At 33.7% G+C, this 19,198-nt stretch overlaps 2 protein-coding genes across 2 annotated transcripts; one reads left to right on the top strand and one right to left on the bottom strand.

Moving 5' to 3' along the window:
* Window positions 1-2,801: 2,801 nt before the first annotated feature.
* Window positions 2,802-10,215, top strand: Osbp (oxysterol binding protein). Its single transcript, XM_040710439.2, has 7 exons — window positions 2,802-3,308; window positions 4,079-4,493; window positions 7,599-8,040; window positions 8,101-8,503; window positions 8,564-8,660; window positions 8,726-9,190; window positions 9,248-10,215. The coding sequence occupies exons 1-7, from the start codon at window positions 2,979-2,981 to the stop codon at window positions 9,541-9,543; spliced, it is 2,448 nt and encodes an 815-aa protein (XP_040566373.1). The 5' UTR covers window positions 2,802-2,978; the 3' UTR covers window positions 9,544-10,215.
* Window positions 10,216-13,184: 2,969 nt separating this feature from the next.
* Window positions 13,185-18,042, bottom strand: LOC121116195 (uncharacterized). Its single transcript, XM_040710438.2, has one exon. It carries the CDS (start codon window positions 17,418-17,420, stop codon window positions 13,638-13,640), a length of 3,783 nt encoding a protein of 1,260 aa, XP_040566372.1. The 5' UTR covers window positions 17,421-18,042; the 3' UTR covers window positions 13,185-13,637.
* Window positions 18,043-19,198: the final 1,156 nt, after the last annotated feature.

Here is a 19,198-nt window from a genome sequence, read left to right as displayed (position 1 = left end):
TAGCACAAGATCCGAGAAGGATAAGCAAAATATTGCAATCTCTGTTCGATTTTGTAGGTTCAGGTTGTAGCGGTTCAAGAACCGGAACCGCTACATATTATGTAGACTGAAGATATATAGAGCTAATTCACAATTCAATCAATCTTTTGAGAAAATAAGTAGCAGTTGAATAACTTTTTGAAACAATTTCCTTTTTTTAATTGGTTGAAGTTGGCTGTTTGCTTCAGAAAGAAAATTTGTTGCTTAGTATTGCAGAATTTTGATGCAAATTGATTGCAAAAAAGGGGTGAAAGTTATTACTACATTACAATTTTAGAAAGCTTGTTTGTTAGATAGAACATTATTTGCAAAAATTGGGTAAAATTTATTGTGTAAACGTAGAGGCGGTGTTTTTTTCCAAAAATTAAATTTTTTTGGAAAAAATTGAAAAATTAAATTACTATATTAAATTTTTTGAAAATAAATTTCCTAAAATCCATCATTATTCTGTAAAAATTAAATTTTTTCTTAAAAAAATCAAAAATCGTAAGGTTTTAGCAAAAATTAAAATATTTTGGGGAAAAAATTTCCCAACTCCCCAGTTAGACTCAAAAAATTACATTTGGCAAATAAAATGGTTTGAAAAAATATTTAAATTTTAAATATTTTAGGAGAAAAATTTCAAAAATCCACAGTTGTTCGTACAAATTAAAATATTTTGCAAAAAAAAATTCCGAAATCCCCAGTTGTTCTCAAAAAATTAAATTGTTAGGAAAAAAAATATTTAATTTTTCGGAGAATAATTTCAAAAACCCATAGTTGTGAACAGAAAATTTAATTTTTTATGAAAAAAAAAATTCAAAAATTTAATTTTCTAGTAAAAAGTAAAAATTCCTTCCACCTACCCCTTGCCAACGCAATTGAAAAGTATATTTTCTACATAATATATATGTAATATACATTATAATGTTATATACATTTCATTATATAATTAGGAAAAAATAAATGTATATAATGCTTGTTCCATGTCATTGAAATTATAACAGTTTAATGGTTAAACTTTTTATAGAAATAAATGTCATTATTTTCTGAAATGGCTAAGATATGAGCTTTTAAACCTTCAATTAAATTTATTTAGCTTTTTCAAAGACATCAAAAATTGCATCATAATACCATATTGGAGGCTCATAGTTGATATTTTTACTTAACATAATGGACAAACTTCCAATAAATCTTGATGGAACTCCGCAAGGGTGTCTGCAAGATTATATTTTTTTTTTTCTTGGGGGACTTTTTTGAAAAATAAAATTGAAATATTTTATTTTAATTATTAAATTTAAAATATTAATTTTTTTTAGTATAAAGCAAAAATTCCTTCATTTGGAAGGGGCTACATCCCTCCAACCCACAACCTGCGGACGCCCCTGTTCTATCAAATAAACCATATTAAAAAAATACTACATGATGCCTACGATTTGTATTATTTGAATTAAATCAAAGTAATATGAACTGAAAATTCCTAAAAATGTCTAGATTTGTACATTTTTTTTATTTTTTAATGAACGAAAAAAGTAGAATATTTGAAGAATAATATCTGATTCTTTCCATTGTAACAGTTAATTTGTATCTACAATATGTAAATAAGATTGTATAACGCTTTAATAACACAATATTTCTAACCCATTTTAGGTTCAGATATATAAATTATAATACATATATTAAGTCCTTTTATTTCTTGGTCTCATTTTGACATGTAATAGTTTCACTATTTTCCTTAATATTAATGAAAAAGGGATTTTCATAGTTATAAACTTGATTATTTAGGCCCCCAAAATAGCCAGCACTAACCATACAATAATACTAGAAATTTCTAGTATTACAAAAATATGCCGACGTCACATGAAAATGTTCTATTAATATGACATTGATAAAATTCTTCTGCACTCCCGTCAAGCACAAAAAATTGCACGTTTCATATTTATTTTTTATATAAGCAGGGATTCAAATAAATTATTGAATGCCAGTATGTTAAAAAACAAGAAACTGAAATTGAATGTGGTCACCTTGACCATTTAAAGAATATTTGGGTGGAGAGCAGCTAAGCTGTCATGACGTTTAATCTCATAGCTGCTTGCAGGAAATAAACACGGACCCCACTCCATATATAGCAATGACTATTACTGAGGAATTACAGCAATGTCTACTCCGAGTCCAACAAGGACTTATAATGGTAACTCCACAACAAATCCTCAGGGTTACTCTTTGTCTTACACCCCCTAGAAATTATTTCCCACTAATTGTTCTCCCTTTAAGAGTAAAAGAATAATGACAATAACAGCTTTGGTAAATAAAAAATTATTTTGAGTTAGCAATTACTAAAGGAGCGCGATCTTCAAAATTCATATTTTTTAAACCTCTGCTGATGATACGTAGAATTTAAGAGAGAGTGAGAGAGCAAAAGAAGTAGAGAAAGAGAAGAGAGAGCAATGTTATTATTTATTATAATTCGGTTAGTCAGCACTGATTTTCAGTTCTCATTGAAAATTTATTAACATGAGGAATGACGTCATTGGGACCCCAAATATAGGAGTATAACGGGTAGAATAATTGAAAAATCTACACCTAGGGCTTAGAAATGAGGAGTTAATAGAGAAAAGAAATTATAATGACTACATTTTGCACTTTATATGTATTATATTTAGTCAAACATAGGTTCCCAATGACGTACTAAAAAGAGAAGGAGAGAGACAGTGACTTTATAAATCTGCTGTGTTTGCCCTACGATTATCTTGTTGGCTTATCTTGTTCTGTAATAACATCAGAGAAGGGAGAGAAAGTATGACGTCACTTATAGAGTAGTGACGTCACTTGCAGGGAGATTGATTATATTTTTTTTATTGCATCTACACTTCAACAATTATTCTTCTACATTGAAATACATTCATACTTAATAGTTAATTTTATTATAATACTTCTTATTGGTTAACGATTTGGTTGAAATGCTAAAGGAATCATCCGAGATGGACTCAGGAGGAGCCGCCACCCCTCCTCCTGAAATGAAAGGATGGCTCTTCAAATGGACGAATTATATCAAAGGCTATCAGAAAAGGTGGTTCGTACTTCATAATGGACTTCTCAGCTATTATCGAAGTGCAGCGGAAATGGCTCGATCCTGTCGAGGAACGATCTCTCTTCCAGGGGCATGGATACGAAGGGAAGACTCTCTTAACTTTGTGGTCTCAAATGGGGGTGGAACGCAGACATTTCATCTGAGGGCCAATACGGAGCTGGAACTACAAAAATGGGTCACGGCTCTTGAAATCGCAAAGGCAATACTTTAAGACTTCATGTTCTACTCTTTTAATATGTCACTTGTTTGACATCTCTCCTAACATCATTAGAGTCTGTACATGACCAAAAATAATCCGTCAAAGAATATTCAATCAACTACGGATAAGAGCAACTCCTATCCCTTACAGCCTAAATGTTCCTTTAAATCCGAATCACATTCTTTAATTACTTAGAAAGTACATTAATTCGGATATGTACAATGAAATATGAGGATTAAGTTCAAAGTATATTTCGAGGGCTAAGATTTCACATATGAAGTCAGTTTCTGTCTTTTATTTTATTGCTAAGAAATGTTGATAATAATATTTTTTTTTTTAAATAATAATTGTGGAATTATCAAGCTCATGATTATATTGAACGACTCTTGTTTCAACATTATAAACATAGAAATGACAATTGAGATAAGAAAGCTCAAAGACCCCTGGGAATTCAAAAAAATATTTATGTATATGAAGAATTTTCTTCTACGTAAAAATGACATTCAAAAGTTGGAGGGATATTTATAATCATATTTCTCTTATCCGGATTTGACTCTATTTGTGTTATTAATTATAGGAGCATTTTTAACTAAATCAGAGCGAGGACAATTCCTTATCAGCTCTGTTTTTTTTTACATTTATAGTATTTATTTTATCCCCCCCCCAACATTCTTTGTACTGATTTCTTTTTGACCCTGTGATTTTTCTCTACAGCTTGTCAAATTCTTAGTACATGTGCTATATATTGAACGATTATTACTTATCTGTAGGTACAAGATAATCCCAAGGCAGAGGATGACTCTGAAGAAGAAGTGCCTCAAGAAGTTGAGGATGATTTTGAAAAGAGAGAGCTTATGAACTCCATCAAAACCTTGGCTTCGAAATTGGAGACCTGCCACAAACTTATATTAAAAAATTATTCACCCCTACAACAAGCTCTGGATGTTCCACTTCAAGAAAATGATCCAGAGTTAAAAGATCGCATCAAAATAATTAAAGAAAGGTCCTCACTTTTCAAATTGGCCTCGGATATGCTCATGGAAGCTTCTTCAGATTTTCTTGAACATAGTTTATCTCAAGGGAGTCGATGGCAAAGACTATTAGCTAGTGAGCGTGAACAAAGATTAAAACTTGAAGATATGGTCGAACATATGGCTAAACATCATTCACAACTAGAGACTCAAGGTATGTCATTATTAATGATTCAATCATTAGGGTGCAGTGATATCCTATCTTTAAATTATGACTGAGGTGCCCTATAGTATTTTTTAATAGCTTGCGTTGTATAGAATATGCTGCAAGCAAATGTTTCATTTATTATTTACTAGCAATAGTAGCCGGCATTGGTCGGAGTTATTAGGTGTCGACAAACAGGTAAACGTTCCTTTAATAATATTGAAGATAGCTCCCCAAAAAATCATCAGTGTTACTCTCCATTTTTTATGAGTACACTCACAGTTAGTTACTCAATACTTGGACCTTATCTCCTCAAGAATAAAATTATAATTATGATAGCTTGAAAAAGGGGGGGAAAATGTTCAGTTGCCAACCACAACAAAATTTTCACGCTAAAAATGCCTAGGATCTACTACCCTTAATATTTGTACTTATCTTCTTTTAATATGACACGTTGAGCCTTACACACACTCGTTGCTTCATCTTTTATAAAACAGGGAGCGCTCTAGATAATGAGAATGCACTCTTTTGATATTTGACAAGTTGTCATACAAAAAATATAATTTAACGTATTTCAACTCTATCGGATTGAATGAAAATTGATAACTTCAGTATAAAGTTTTCATGAAATTTGGTAAAAACAAGTTCGTTTATAATGAAAAAAATTCGATTAATGCACAAATGAAGTTTTAAGTAATTATGGTAAAGATATCGAATAAAATTTGAGCATAATACCAACAAATTTAATGTACCATAATTGCTATTTATAAAGGTATTGTCTTTCAAGCAAATGATTAAAAAAAAACTATGCATATTTAAGTATCCAAGACAGCAACATGCAAAATAGCCAAATTCGTTCTGTCAAGATATGAAAGAATAGTTTAGGTAAATCATGAATGCAATATAATAAAACAATTTTTTCTATACTTCATTTTGTCTAAGATTAATAGAATTACATTAATCATGGAATAATTATATCTAAAAATATACATTTTATTGATGATTTTAAGATTTAAAAAAAGTTTTAGATAATAGAATATGGATTAACAATTATTTATAGCAATTTTTAATACATTTATAATTACAAATCATCGTAATTTAAATTTTAATGCAAAAGCTAGAAACTTTTTCATCACTTTTTCCAATAGATTTTAAAAAAAGATAAAAAAAATTATCGATTATAGATAGGTTCGAATTGATTATTGAATCACACAGATACTTAATGAATCCCTGAACTTCTTAAATAGAAATGAAACGTCTTATTCATTGAGATTGCCATGGATATTGTTGTGTCGGTCTTTATTTAGGACTGAAGACTACTGTTCAGTTAAGTCCTAAAACTGAGATAAAGTTCGATCCTTGATGATGTCACTCAACTTAATTTCTTTTTTTAATTTAGTTCTACTCTTAAGGACCGGTCCTAAAAGACTGGAGTGAATTAATACGAACTGATACAACACTAATCATGGATAGATGAGATGGACATAGCTTCAAGCACGAGATTATATATAAATTAATTAGTGGTATTATCAAAAAGTTTCTGTTGCGTTATCCAATATATCCACTGGCCTCTGAGAGCTTAGGACTACGATCGACCTCGAATTCGTCTCGAGATATGATGACTATTTAAAAACTGAAAATAAATACATGTATTTTAGGCGCAAATACTAGGAATTGAATGTTTCTTACCAGTTAATATTTAAAGGGATTATAATTATAATCTTTTCAAGTCATAATACATTTAATCTAAACTTTTCAAACCAATAAGTTATTAACATGAAATTAGAATATTTATAGCTACGTTTTGAATAAAGTATGACATTGATACTGTAGATTTAGTTAATGTCTACTATTTATAATATATATTCATTGGGGCGTCGTCTGCAAGATTATATATATATTTTTTGGGAGGGAGGGGCTTATTTTTTTTTTTTAAATCCAAAAATTAAAATTTCTTGAAAGAAAAAGTTTGAAAATCCATAGCTATTCAAAAAATTAAATTTCAAAAATTCATAGTTCAGAAAAAAAAATCAAACATCCAGAACTATTTACAAAAAATTTCAAAAATTAAATTTTTTGGAGAAAATTTTTGAAAATGTGTAACTTTTCACAGAAAATTAAATTTTAGGAGAAAATTTAATTTTTGAAATTCAATATTTTGAAAAAAAAAATCCAATATTAAATTTTCTACGAAGAAGCAAAAATTCCTTAATTAGGGAGGGGCTATAGTCCCCTCCAGCCAACCCCCATGTGGACGCCTCTGATTCATAGTCTTTATACAAAATTGTAAGACAAATTTTTGAATAGTAGGGCGTGTAAAATATATTACACACTCCAGTACTAAAGTACTCCCTGTTTAAAGCCAAGTTCATTATTTTTTATATGTAGTCCAGTTTGTGCTGGGATTAAGCTGCACATACTCGTTGTTAAAAAACAGTCCTTCCCAGACATATACCTAGAAGAGAAGAAATGTTCTCCCCTTTTCTCTTTTAATATGACGTGCTGAGCTACAGTTACATACACCCGTTGTTATATTCTTATTTTTTTTACATCATTTAATGACGCAGTTCTGAAGGTGTGTTCACTAATGTGCTTACGTACGCATTTTGACCGTATATCTTCTTCCTTTTGTTTAATATTTATCAAAATTTTCTATGAAATGAAGTCTTATACTAATAACCAAAAAAAGGAGAAGTTATGTGGGTGTAATAACTCAAGTCAATCCACCTTTAGACATTAAGTGCACGTTCAATAATGACTTTACTTCAAAAGCCCAAACATCCAGGCAAACTTTGTTTTATTAATATACAAGAATATATGTACTACCTTTTTCTTTTTTAATATGAGGCACTGAGCCTACACACGCTCGCTGCTAAAACTCATCTAAAGTCACATATATAGTTTGATATTTTATATGTGTTACCCTTTGTTATTTCTTTAAAATTACGCACTGAGACACAAAAAACAGGCGTCAATGTAGATGTTCGTTTACACTGACGTCACAAATTGATGTAATCTCTCGCAGAGAATTTGACGATGCACCCAATTAGGAACCACTGCATTAAGGGGGGTTATTTAAAAAAAAAACCAATTACAACATGTCCTTTATTGCAGTTCGCAATGAAATCAATGACCAAACGGACCATAATCACAAGACCCACTACACTTCTTTAGTCAGTAACGCCTCGAGCAGTTCCTCCAGTCAGCATCAGCCTATTAGTCATAATCAAAATTGTCGTAGTGATAAAAGTGAAGGATCATCCGACGATGAAGAAGATGTATTCGTAGATGCTATGGATGATCAAGCAATAGGTTTCACTGTTCCAGTTCCTCCGGGTCTTCAAATGTCTCATCCTTCAAATCATTGCCGAACCGATTCTGATTTGTCAAATAAATTTGCCAATAATTCAGATGAGTTAGACGATGCACAAGATCTTGATAGAGTATCGAACTTTTCATGTGATGAAGACAATCCGTCGAATATGCAATTCAATGTTGTTCATCGTAAGAATATAGCTGACTCAAAAAAGCAAGAACAAGAGGATTCTGATACCAAGTAAGAGTACACACATTTTAATTAACTCATAATGACTTCAATTTCTTTATTTTCTCATAGGAAATCATCTTCTGTGAAGATCAAAACTCCTGTCAAGACGACAACGTCTATTCGAAAGCGGCGTAGTCGAATTCCTAATAAACCAGATATTTCATTTTCCCTATGGAGTATTATGAAAAACTGCATAGGAAAGGATTTGACAAAAATCCCTGTTCCAGTTAATTTTGCTGAACCACTTTCCATGCTTCAACGCCTTGTTGAAGACTTTGAATATTCAGAGCTCTTAGACAAAGCCTTATTGGCGAGAAATGATAGAGAACAAATGCTTTACGTAGCAGCATTCACCGTTTCTGCTTATTCTACTACTGCAATTCGGGTGGGAAAACCATTTAATCCCCTTCTTGGAGAAACCTATGAATGTGACCGATCCGATGATAAGGGATTTAGATCCATATCCGAACAGGTAGTACTAAATCCTCATCATTTTATTGTAACATGCTTGTTTTAAAATAATGTTTTGTAGGTCTCTCATCATCCTCCAATGGTGGCTCAATATTGTGAAAGCACAAATGGTTCTTGGAGATATTGGCAAGAATTCACAATGCGATCTAAATTCAAGGGTATGTATAAGAGAAGATTAGAAAAAATATGCAAGAACTTATTATTATAATTGTTTTTTTTAAAGGTAAATACTTGGAGGTCGAACCATTAGGAATTGCTCATTTAGAATTCACGGAGAGTGGAAACCATTTCACATGGCGCAAAGTAAAAACTCTTGTTCACAATTTTGTAGTTGGAAAGCTATGGATTGATCAAATGGGGGAAATGGAGATTGTCAATCACAAAAATTGGGACAAGTGTCATATGAAATTCGAACCATATTCCTATTTTGTGGGAGGAGCAAAGAAGATAACGGGTACAATCACTTCGGGCTCTACTGGATCTGTAGAGTGGGTCTTAAACGGTAAATGGGATTCAAAATTTGAGGGTTCACATGTTCTTGGTGAGACAAACAATAAAGGGAAATCCTCACTTGAAATTGAAGCTCCAATTCTTCTATGGGAAGTCAATCCTCCGTCCAAAGAATCTGATAAGTATTATAATTTCTCAACATTTGCATGTGAGCTCAATGAATTGGAAGATGATGTCGGTGAGAAGGAATTAGAACACTATTTTAATATGACATTAATGCCTAATTTTTTTTTAGCTCCAACGGATTCTCGCCTAAGACCTGATCAACGATTAATGGAAGATGGGCTGTGGGATGAGGCTAATACGGAAAAGATACGATTGGAGGAGAAGCAACGTACTGTTCGTAAAGCAAGAGAGTCAGAGGCGGAGGCGCTAACAAGAGAGGGCCGAAGTCCTGAGCCCTATACTCCCATATGGTTTCGAAAAGAAAATGATCCCCAAAATGGCGACAAGCTGATTCACATATATCAAGGAAATTATTGGGAATGCAAGGAGTCGCAAGATTGGTCCAAATGTCCTGACATATATTAAGCGTGTGGAGTGTGATGAATAGCTGATAAGGAGAAATCAAAAGAAGAATTTTATTAAAACAAAAGTCATTTTACTTTATTTTCAACATATACATGTATACTTAAAATATTATCTTTAATAATTATTTCTCTGAAATCATTGTTATTTTTTATATATTACCTATTATTATAAATCTTTACAAAATGCAAATTAGATAAGGACTTGAGTGCATTAAATTGTTAAATCTATCTATCTATCGATCCCAAAACCGCCCCTTTTCAACATCCTCATTGTCAGACTATGTGCCGAATTCGTCAAATAATTTTTTTCTTTTTTTTTTTTTTCTTACGAGATAAGGATATGATATCTACTTTTACGTCTTGGATTGTGATAAAGATGGAAGAACATCATTCGGAAAATGAAAAAATCATCTTTTTTTAACAAATTATAACTTTTTTTTGTCTTACATTGTTAGTTAGAGATTTAATTCAAAGGGTTTGCTATTTTGTGCTTGGAAGTAAATGATGAATTATATTCTTTTCGAAAATTTGATTTTCTTCTTCCGTTTTCGCGTTGGAGGATATTATTAATTATACATAGTTATAATTAATATTGTTTTTTGTTCTCCCATAATTACAAAAATATTTATATTGATCGTTTATTGAAATATACAATTTAACAACTAGAGTAAAATCCTTCTGTATGTGGACAATCCAAGTTATTAATTTCACAAGTCAACTAATCGCTATTGCTATAACCAGATTTTGGTCAGAGCGATAATTTTGAAAAAAAAAAAAACAGGACTCGGGGACTGCTTTTATAATTGTCTGAGTATGGTTAAGAATCACAATCTTAGACATAATAAAGTTGAGCGTGGAATAAGACAACACTTTTTGAATCAAATCGAAAGAAGGAAAATGGGGATTGAATTGGATGTTTGGGTTCAAGATATAGTGAAAGGCCTGGATAACCCTTTGGTGTTCGATCATTTACAATTTTGGATTAAATATCGAACAGTTAACTACACCCTGACTCTGTGTAGTTTATGTAGGAAGACTAATGAAGAGATAATTTGCTTCTTTTATAAGGCATCGAGAGAATCGGCTAGGCCTTTTTTTATTTGAATGTGTTATGTGAGCATGTAGCAAATGTCTGGGATCACTTAAGCTGTGCTTTTATTTGAGTTTTAAATTATTATTAGATGCTACAGATTTAACATTAATTAATAATTAAAGAAATTAATTTTATTACCACAAAAGTTCAGAGCATTTTATAATTGATACAAGTTCAGATCACCTAGAACGCTATTGCCTGATAATTATGTCTAAATTATTGATAAATGTATAAAAAGATTTTTATAAGAATGTAATTTCCTTATTTTGTAAATTTCAGGTTTGGGTTTACCCTTCATTATTGATATACTAAATTAAGATATAGGATTTTTTTCTATTTCGTAGTGATCCCATTTTTTATTGGGATGTACTAGGAAATATTCAATATTATCATCATATTTTTTCCTATTTCAATACCAATTTCATGACGTCATGCCTCGTAAAATGAAGATCGAGGCAATCGAAGGAAGATACTTCTAACCTGATTATTCATCTGAAGAGATGTTAGGATTCCAAATTCCATGAGGGGTGACGGGAGGAGAATTCACTCGAGGAAAACTACCAGATCTCATAAGGGTGGACTCCTTCCTTGGGAACGAGATACCAGGATCGAAACAATAAAACGATCCATTCACCATGAGTAGATAATTTTAATATTTCAAAATTGAATCATTTAAAAAATACAAAACGGAAGAATAATTCTTGGGGATCCATATTTTTTTATATTATAAGCTATGATATTCATTATTACTATGTATTATAAGTCTAAAGGAGAGTGTCGTCTTTCATCATTTTTCAGCCAAAAAATAGAAATATATAGAGTTCAGAAATAGATACTAAATCCAATAAAAGTACTTTTTAATCATACAAAACACTTTTGCATAAGTTTTATTAATCCATCTTTTAATTTGGTGATTGCTTTAAGGGTAAAAAATGAATCTGAACGATAGTAGTCCCGAATTACTATAATCCCAGATATTTCAGAATTCAGATCAGTTTTGGATTCTGCGCTCTTATATAAATTCGATTATTGTCTTCAATTCATTTGTACAAAATGAGTGTTCCCCTATGTTATTCATATTTGGAAAATACTCATGGATTGACGAGCAAGCGTAATATGAGACAGGAGCATTAATTTCCACTTCGTTATAATAAGGGATATGTCAGAAGAAGAGGCGGTGGCTGTGTTGAGGCAACCCACTGAGAAGATTTGTAGAGGCAAAGGTCGGGTCGTAGGGGAACATAAGGAAATGAGAGGCGTCAGCGAGAAGAACTATAAGGCTCAATATACCTAGTTGGAATATAAGATGTTCTTCGTATCTTCATGAATCTTATTTCTTGCACAAAGAGTACGAAACAGGTTGCATTGAGTATTTGGAATATTATTAATTAAGAAGTCTGTAAATGATAAAAAATACAAAACTAAAAACACTCCAGTCAAATGCTGAAGTAGTTAACACACTTTAAAAAGATCAATTCATTTGTTATTAATTTCTTTTGATTTTGACTTTTTAATTGGGTGAATTGATGTTTTGTCGTTTTTCCTTTTCAAACAAAACCCTCCAAATATGGAGAATTTTAACCTTTAAATGGCATTTCCTCAGAATAAGATAATCCTACATAAAATTAATATAAGTACATAATTGAAATCAACACAGGGGAGTCCGCAGGGGGTGGCTTGGAGCCCCCCTCTCCCAAAAAAATATCCAAAAAATTTAAGTCTTCAAATTTATTTTGAAAAACTTGAATATTTGAATTTTTTTGTGAACAGTTGTGGATTTAGGATTTCTTTTTCCAAAAAATTAATTTTTTTCTGAATAGCTATGTAATTTATATATTTTTTTCTAAAAAATTAAATTGTTGTAAATGACTATGGATTTTTGAATTTATTTTCCAAAAAATTTAATATTTTAAATTAAATTTTATAGTTTTTGTTACCAAAAAATTTATTTTTTGTTAATACCTATGTTAATTTTTTCCTAAAAGTTTCCATTTTTTGATATATATATAATCAACATAATATTTTACAGAAAATATGTATATTTTCAAACAAAAACCCTTGAATATGGCCATTTTTAGTTTAATTTTTTCAGGATTGAATGCCCCCGCATGAAATATACACAAAAAAATACAATCGTAAATTCTTGAAACCCCAAGTATTGAGACGAACAAACTAATTATGGAGTTGTAATCAGTGCGTGTGTAGTACTAATACAATTGAATATGGAACTCACAATATTATTTTTTTCCACCAAATCAAATCTATGGGGAAAATTACATGTTGATGATTACAAATAATATTTCATGTAGGATCAATGAGATAATGCCACATGAAATATTATTTGTAATCATCAACATGTAATTTTCCAAAGAAAATCTCATATTCATAAGGACTACAGATTTTTTTCCTTACACAGGTTTTACACATATTTAATTGAAAGTTTTCATAACCTAGGGCTTTGATACGAAAACACTAATTAGAGATTGTTAATTAGCGGCCGCATCAATTACTACAACAACTATAACTGAATATTATGGAATTTAAAAAGATTTTTGTAGACAATCTTATTAGTAATTATATTTTCGTCATAGCATACAAGGACAACTTAAGATGATGAGGAAAAAATAGGCACAATTTCACATAAAACTTATTTTCACTTCTTCTCCGTCTTAATCTCGGTCTTCGATAAATGCCATTGATGTTTACTTGGAATGTTTATGTTATGGGCTCTCATTTTTAGTAAAATCAAGGTCAATTAACTATGATGTTTACTTTATTTTAATGGCAACAAAATATCGGTATTATAGTTTATATGAATATTATAATGTACATGATGTGCGAGAGAGAGAGAGAGAGTCGGGAGGAGGGAACGTAATAATGTTAAAATAACTCCTGTTAATTAGATTTTTCTTCATTTTCCATCAAATTGAAGACAGTAATCAAAATAAATGATTCAATTGTTCTAACGATTAAAAAAACCCAAGTAGTAATTTAAAGAATGATTATGCTTTCTTCGTTCTTCTGGCTCTTGCAATATTTCTACCCTTTGTATTTGTATTATTGGAAGCTGGAGCTCCAATATTAAACATTGAGTTGCCAGGTTGTGGAGGAGGTTGTTGCTGAATGGGCGATTGGAATCCTGGATTATTTGGCATAGCGTTGTTGGTAGCTCCAAAGACTGGAGGAGGAGCTGTGCCCCCTGCTCCAGAAAAGTTGAAGCCTCCAGTATTAGTAGTAGACGGTTTTCCGAATGTATTATTAGTGGGAGCGTTCATTCCAAACGTATTAGAAGGAGGTGGGGCTCCAGTCTGAAATTCATTCGTACTATTTGATTGTGGTGCTGAACCAAATGTGAAGACTCCTGAAGATGATGACGGTGCTCCAGCATTAGAACTATTACTAGCTCCAAATTGAAAGGGAGTACCAGCACCACTTGGTCCTTTATTAGTACTACTGACATTAGCAACTTTGTTATTGCTGCTACTACCTCCAAAACTGAATGCGGAAGATACATTGTTTGGGGGTTGTTGGGAGGCTGCTGCACCGAATGAGAGATGACCTTTATTATTTTCATCTTGTTTAGGAAAACTACCAGAAAAGTTAAATCCAGCATTCGAAGATGGTTGTTGTGCTTGTAGTGGAGGTGCTGGATTTGTAGATCCAAAGGTGAAAGCAGAAGATGAATTTTTGTTAGAGGGATTAACTCCCACAGCAGCAGGAGTTGAACTAAAAGAAAATGATGATGGTACATCAGTTTTTGTTGTAGGGGCCACAGCATTGCCAAAACCAAATCCTGCAGGCTCTGTTGGTTTTGCAACTGGAGCAGACGGTGCAGTTGATCCAAACCCACCAAAGGAAGATCCTCCCGATGGGGCATTTCCAAAGGCAAATGTGGATGGCGACGACGAAGAAGAAGATGCGGGAGTGGAAGACGATCCAAAGTTGAAAACATTTGTTGCTGCCGGCGCAGCAGGATTATTCCCAGGGGTTGCTGCTGTCCCTCCAAAACTAAAGCTTTTACTTTCTGGTTGTTGCTTTTCAGCAGCAAAGTTGAAACCACTTTTAGAAGTTGCAGGAGCAGGAGCATTTGAAGGGGTAGCTCCAAATGAAAAAACATTATTCGTCGCTGATCCAGGGTTTGTTGTTGTCGCCGTTGTAGTGCCGGCTCCTCCAAATGCAAATCCTGCCGATGCAGAAGTTGTTGAAGGGGGAGGATTTCCAAAGTTAAATGAAGACGCTGAAGGAGCTGTAGTACTACTGGCACTTGAGCCGAATGCGAATAAAGAACTTGCAGATGTTGTAGCAGTCGCGTTTGTTACTGCCGGAGGTCCTCCGGAACCAAACGCAAATCCTTTTTGATCTTGATTATTCGTAGATGAAGCTCCAAATGCGAAAGTAGAAGAATTATTTGTTGTTTTTGCTATAGAAGAACTTGCAGACGATCCAAAAGAAAAGGGTGATGATGAAGGAGCAGTGGCATTCGGAGGAGCTGCAGCCCCAAAAGCAAAACTGGAAGTTGTAGTTGCCGTTTTAAGGCCAGAAGGAGTGCTGCTGCTATTGCTCTGACCACCAAAGGCAAAAGTTGAAGTTGACAAAGGTGCAGGAGAAGACTTGGGAGTTGCAGTGGATACCCCAGTACTGCCAAATGCAAAGTTGGATCCTCCAGGAGCATTATTTGTATTAGTAGGAGCAACAGAAGGTTTTCCTCCAAGGGAAAAGGGTGTGGTGGAAGCTGTGCCTGTACTATTAGTGGAGGATATTGATGAAGCAACAGAAGGCGAGCCACCAAATGCAAAACCGGAAGTAGTGGATGTTGTTGCCTTAGATACTGCTGGTCCTCCAAAAGAAAATGAAGTCGGAGTTGGTGTTGCAGAAGTGGATGTATTGGAAACACTGCCAAATGTGATGGTAGATGGGGCAGCTGACGAAGTGGGAGTAGCTACGACTCCACCAAAAGAAAATGTCTTAGAAGGTGTGGATGAAGTAGACGAGGAAGTAACCGTCGTTTTGACATCAAATGCAGGAAACCCTGCGAGTCCCATTGGTTTATTAGTACTTTCTGAAGACTTGTTGTTGGCCTTGGCGGCTCCAGCTCCAAATGAAAATCCACTGGACATTTTATTTGCGTCTTTTGATTGAGACGAAGAAGATGTTATAGTAGCCGTATTTCCAAAGCTAAAAGATGCAGAAGGCTTATTAACAGTGGGAGCAAGTGAAGCTGATGTTATAGATTCCGAAAATGACGAAGATGGAGTGGTCGTCGTGGTGGATGATAGAGATGATGAAGAGGGTTGTTGGAGAGGAGTTGAGCTACTTGATGACACTGATGCAGTAGTTGTTTCTGGGATTCCAAATTTGAATCCAGATGATTTTGTTTCCTTAGACTCTGTTGTTGTTGTTATTGCTATTGTCGCCTTATCAGAAGGGTTTGGAGTGGTTTCGGACACGGATGCCCCTCCTTTCTTATCTCCAAATTGGAATGAAAATCCAGCTTTTTCATTATTTAGAACCGTTGTTGAAGTATTATTCTCTTGTTCTTTTTTCTTTGTGTGGTCAAAATGAAATCCACCTTTGTCCCCTCCACTACTAATTTGATGAGTAGTAACACTGCTTTTGCCTTCTTCTTTTTTATTCTCAACTATATTATCTAGTACACCTCCAGATGTTGTTTTAATGTTTTCTTCCTCTTCAATTTCCTCTGAAAATGCACTCAATAGTTCCTCAACCCGCTTTTTCTCCTTTCTTTTATCCTCTTGAAGATCCTGCACATTGGATATTTTATGTTGAGGACCCTCCTTTTCCAAAGGGTTATTTTGTGGTACAAGGTCATGGACTTTGGGTAGAATAATCTCATTCGAAGCGGATGAGGAAGAAGAATGACGTGTTTTCCTTCGCTTTTTAATTTTTTTAAGGCGATCTGGTGAGGCATAGATATTGCCAGTGGTTGAGGATCTCTTGTCGTCATCTTCCTCACTACTTGATTCTGACTCCGACTCTGAAGATGGATATGCTTTTCGTTTCAGACAAAGACTTGAGGAGAGGGAGCTCAGGATCTCATTGTTTGTCATGATGGGTCTTTTTTTATGATGGTGACGATGATGATGCTCCTGTTGCTGCTGCTGCTGCTGTGAGGAGAGAAGGGTATTCAGAGACAGATCCGCTTCAAGAGACACGAGTTGGGAGGTCGTACTTTGAGGCACAACTCCATTAGAGAAAAGGGGCGGCATTTCCATGCTTAAGCTGGAGCCTAAAGAACTGCATGAGTCTCTGCGAGGCCTTTTCATGTGTGGGGGCGGTGCGCTCGACTCTTCGTCGTATTCTTCCTCTTCCTCATCCTCTTCTACCTCCTTTTGCACACTCTGCCGCTTCCGGGAAGAAGAGAGTTCTCGTAAGACAGACACGACGCGGGTAGGGCGAGACACGCTGCTGGCTCCACTACTAGGGCTCGCAGCACTCCCTCGCACACTCATTCCGCCGCGAAAGGGGCTGAACGGAGCGATCTTCACTGTCGCGTTCGAGGATCTGCGAAGAGGCGTTCGCTTCACTCCTCCCAGCCGCACGCGCGGTAAGTTCCCGATCCCTCTTCGGGGTAAGGAGCGGACCATTTGATTCGGAACGCGGTTTTCTTGCTGAGAGGGCCTGTTTGGCGTGGATCCCAGGCTCGGAGACATCCCCACACTCACTCCTCCAACCAGGCTCGGAGATCCAGGAGAACTCCCTCCTATACTCAGGGAACTCCATTTGTTTTTTAAATCTCGTGGTATCCAGGATGATAAGAAAGACATTCTTTCGATGATGGATGATCGTGATGTCCGTAATTATTAGATAATGTAGACACTTTGGGAGTTGATCTTAGATATTACTTAAGTTACTCACTTCACCTTATTCCACTAGATGTTCAATCTCCTTCTCTTTCTCTCTCTCCCTCTCTCCCCTTCCTTTCCTTTCTTTAATTTTCCCTTCTTTTTTACCGAAATAATATCAATTCTACCAACTTTCTTCTTTTTATAGCCTGTTTATATTATAGGCTATAATAATCATGCTACCTCAATAAAATTCCACCCCCAATGTTATTGGAACAAGGTTAGCCAACAAAAAAATTGTTGGGCAAGCACAGCAGATTTATTAAGTCACTCTCTTTCTTTTTCTTTATAGAGACGCCATTGGGAATCCTTGTATGGGTTAATGTAATCCATAAAAAGTATAAAATGTAGTCATGACAATTTGTTTTCTCCATTAACTCCTTATTTATTAACATTTTATTTAGGTTCTTCAATTATTCTCCTCTACTATACTCCTGTATTTGGGGTCCCAATGACGTCATCACTCATGATGTACAAATTTCAGTGAGATCTGAAAATTGTTGTTGCTCACTAACCTTGTTGTAATAACATTGATCCGCCCCATTCAATTAAAATAAATTATTACTATTATATTACTAAACTAGGACCAATTAATTCTTTTCATCAGCTAGCTCTATGTACGTACGCACATGCATTAATAATTAAGATATTGATATAAAAACAGAATATTAGCACCATCCCAATTTTTTTTAAAGTACGCGTACATCGTTTTGCTTGGAAATCCAAATTCAAAAATCTCTCGTATTGGTAAAGAGATTGTGATAGAAAGTCTTCTAGCCTCAAATAATATAATATTGCCACCTCTGTACTCCCCATAATGTATTGTCATTTCTCATGGAATTAATTACCACGTTAAGGGGGGTCTTCTAATATTAATATAATAGGCAGCCAATAGGTATATCGGATTATTGGTGGGATGCATCATGAATGACTCATAATATCCAGCAAAGTAAAAAAAATGCGCATTAAAGTTAAATAATGACTACTTACTCACCGCTGATGCGGTGTTCCTTATCCTCAGACGTGTCATTTTGCATGCCGAATCATTTAAAATTAAATCAACCTTTAAAAGGCTAATATTATTACTCGACCTCATTAAATGCGAAGTTGTATATTATTACTTAATTATATGTACATTAAATACAAAATCTACTATTTGGTGAGTCAGCACAAAACTAATCTTGAACAAAAATCAAGAATAAACCTCCAATCCTATATTTTTTTACATCATTTCGAAAATTTTCAGTGACGTCATAAATTGCATTATAATTGAAGGAGACGCCATTTTGGAGTCTAAAAGTTGATATTTCTCCATCAAATGGCTTTAAGAATTAAAAAAAACAAAAACGTAATATCTGCATTGAATACTACTTGATGCAAATGATAAAAACTGATATTTGAATATAATCAAGCTAATATGTACTCAAAATCCCTTAAAATACGAGAAAAGTAGGAATATAAGAGAAAAATATCTTATTATTTCAATTGTAATAGTTAATTTATTGTCTACACTATGAAAATAAGAATGTATAGGGAAGTAATAACCTATTTTTAATACATATTGGGGTCTGATACCTTTTAAAACTAGGAATTAGATGAATAGATTTTTGTTAGACAGTAAGGTTTAAGTTTTTTTTATTTGTTGGTCCCATTTTAACAGCCAATATTTCACTACTTTCTTAATAATATTAATATAAAAG

The sequence above is a fragment of the Lepeophtheirus salmonis genome, chromosome 4 (genome assembly GCF_016086655.4).
Source record: "Lepeophtheirus salmonis chromosome 4, UVic_Lsal_1.4, whole genome shotgun sequence".
Lineage (NCBI taxonomy): Eukaryota > Metazoa > Arthropoda > Copepoda > Siphonostomatoida > Caligidae > Lepeophtheirus > Lepeophtheirus salmonis.
The sequence above is the reverse complement of the archived record's forward strand: the minus strand, read 5'-3'. Positions and strand labels throughout refer to the sequence as shown.

Excerpts from the sequence above, each read along its gene's own strand:
- Osbp (XM_040710439.2), top strand. The coding sequence starts at position 2,979 with ATGCTAAAGGAATCATCCGAGATGGACTCAGGAGGAGCCGCCACCCCT. Across the intron at positions 8,041-8,100 it reads CAAGAGGATTCTGATACCAA|GAAATCATCTTCTGTGAAGA; the intron begins GTAAGAGTACAC and ends ATTTTCTCATAG. Across the intron at positions 8,661-8,725 it reads AATGCGATCTAAATTCAAGG|GTAAATACTTGGAGGTCGAA; the intron begins GTATGTATAAGA and ends TTTTTTTTAAAG.
- LOC121116195 (XM_040710438.2), bottom strand. The coding sequence starts at position 17,420 with ATGTCTTTCTTATCATCCTGGATACCACGAGATTTAAAAAACAAATGG.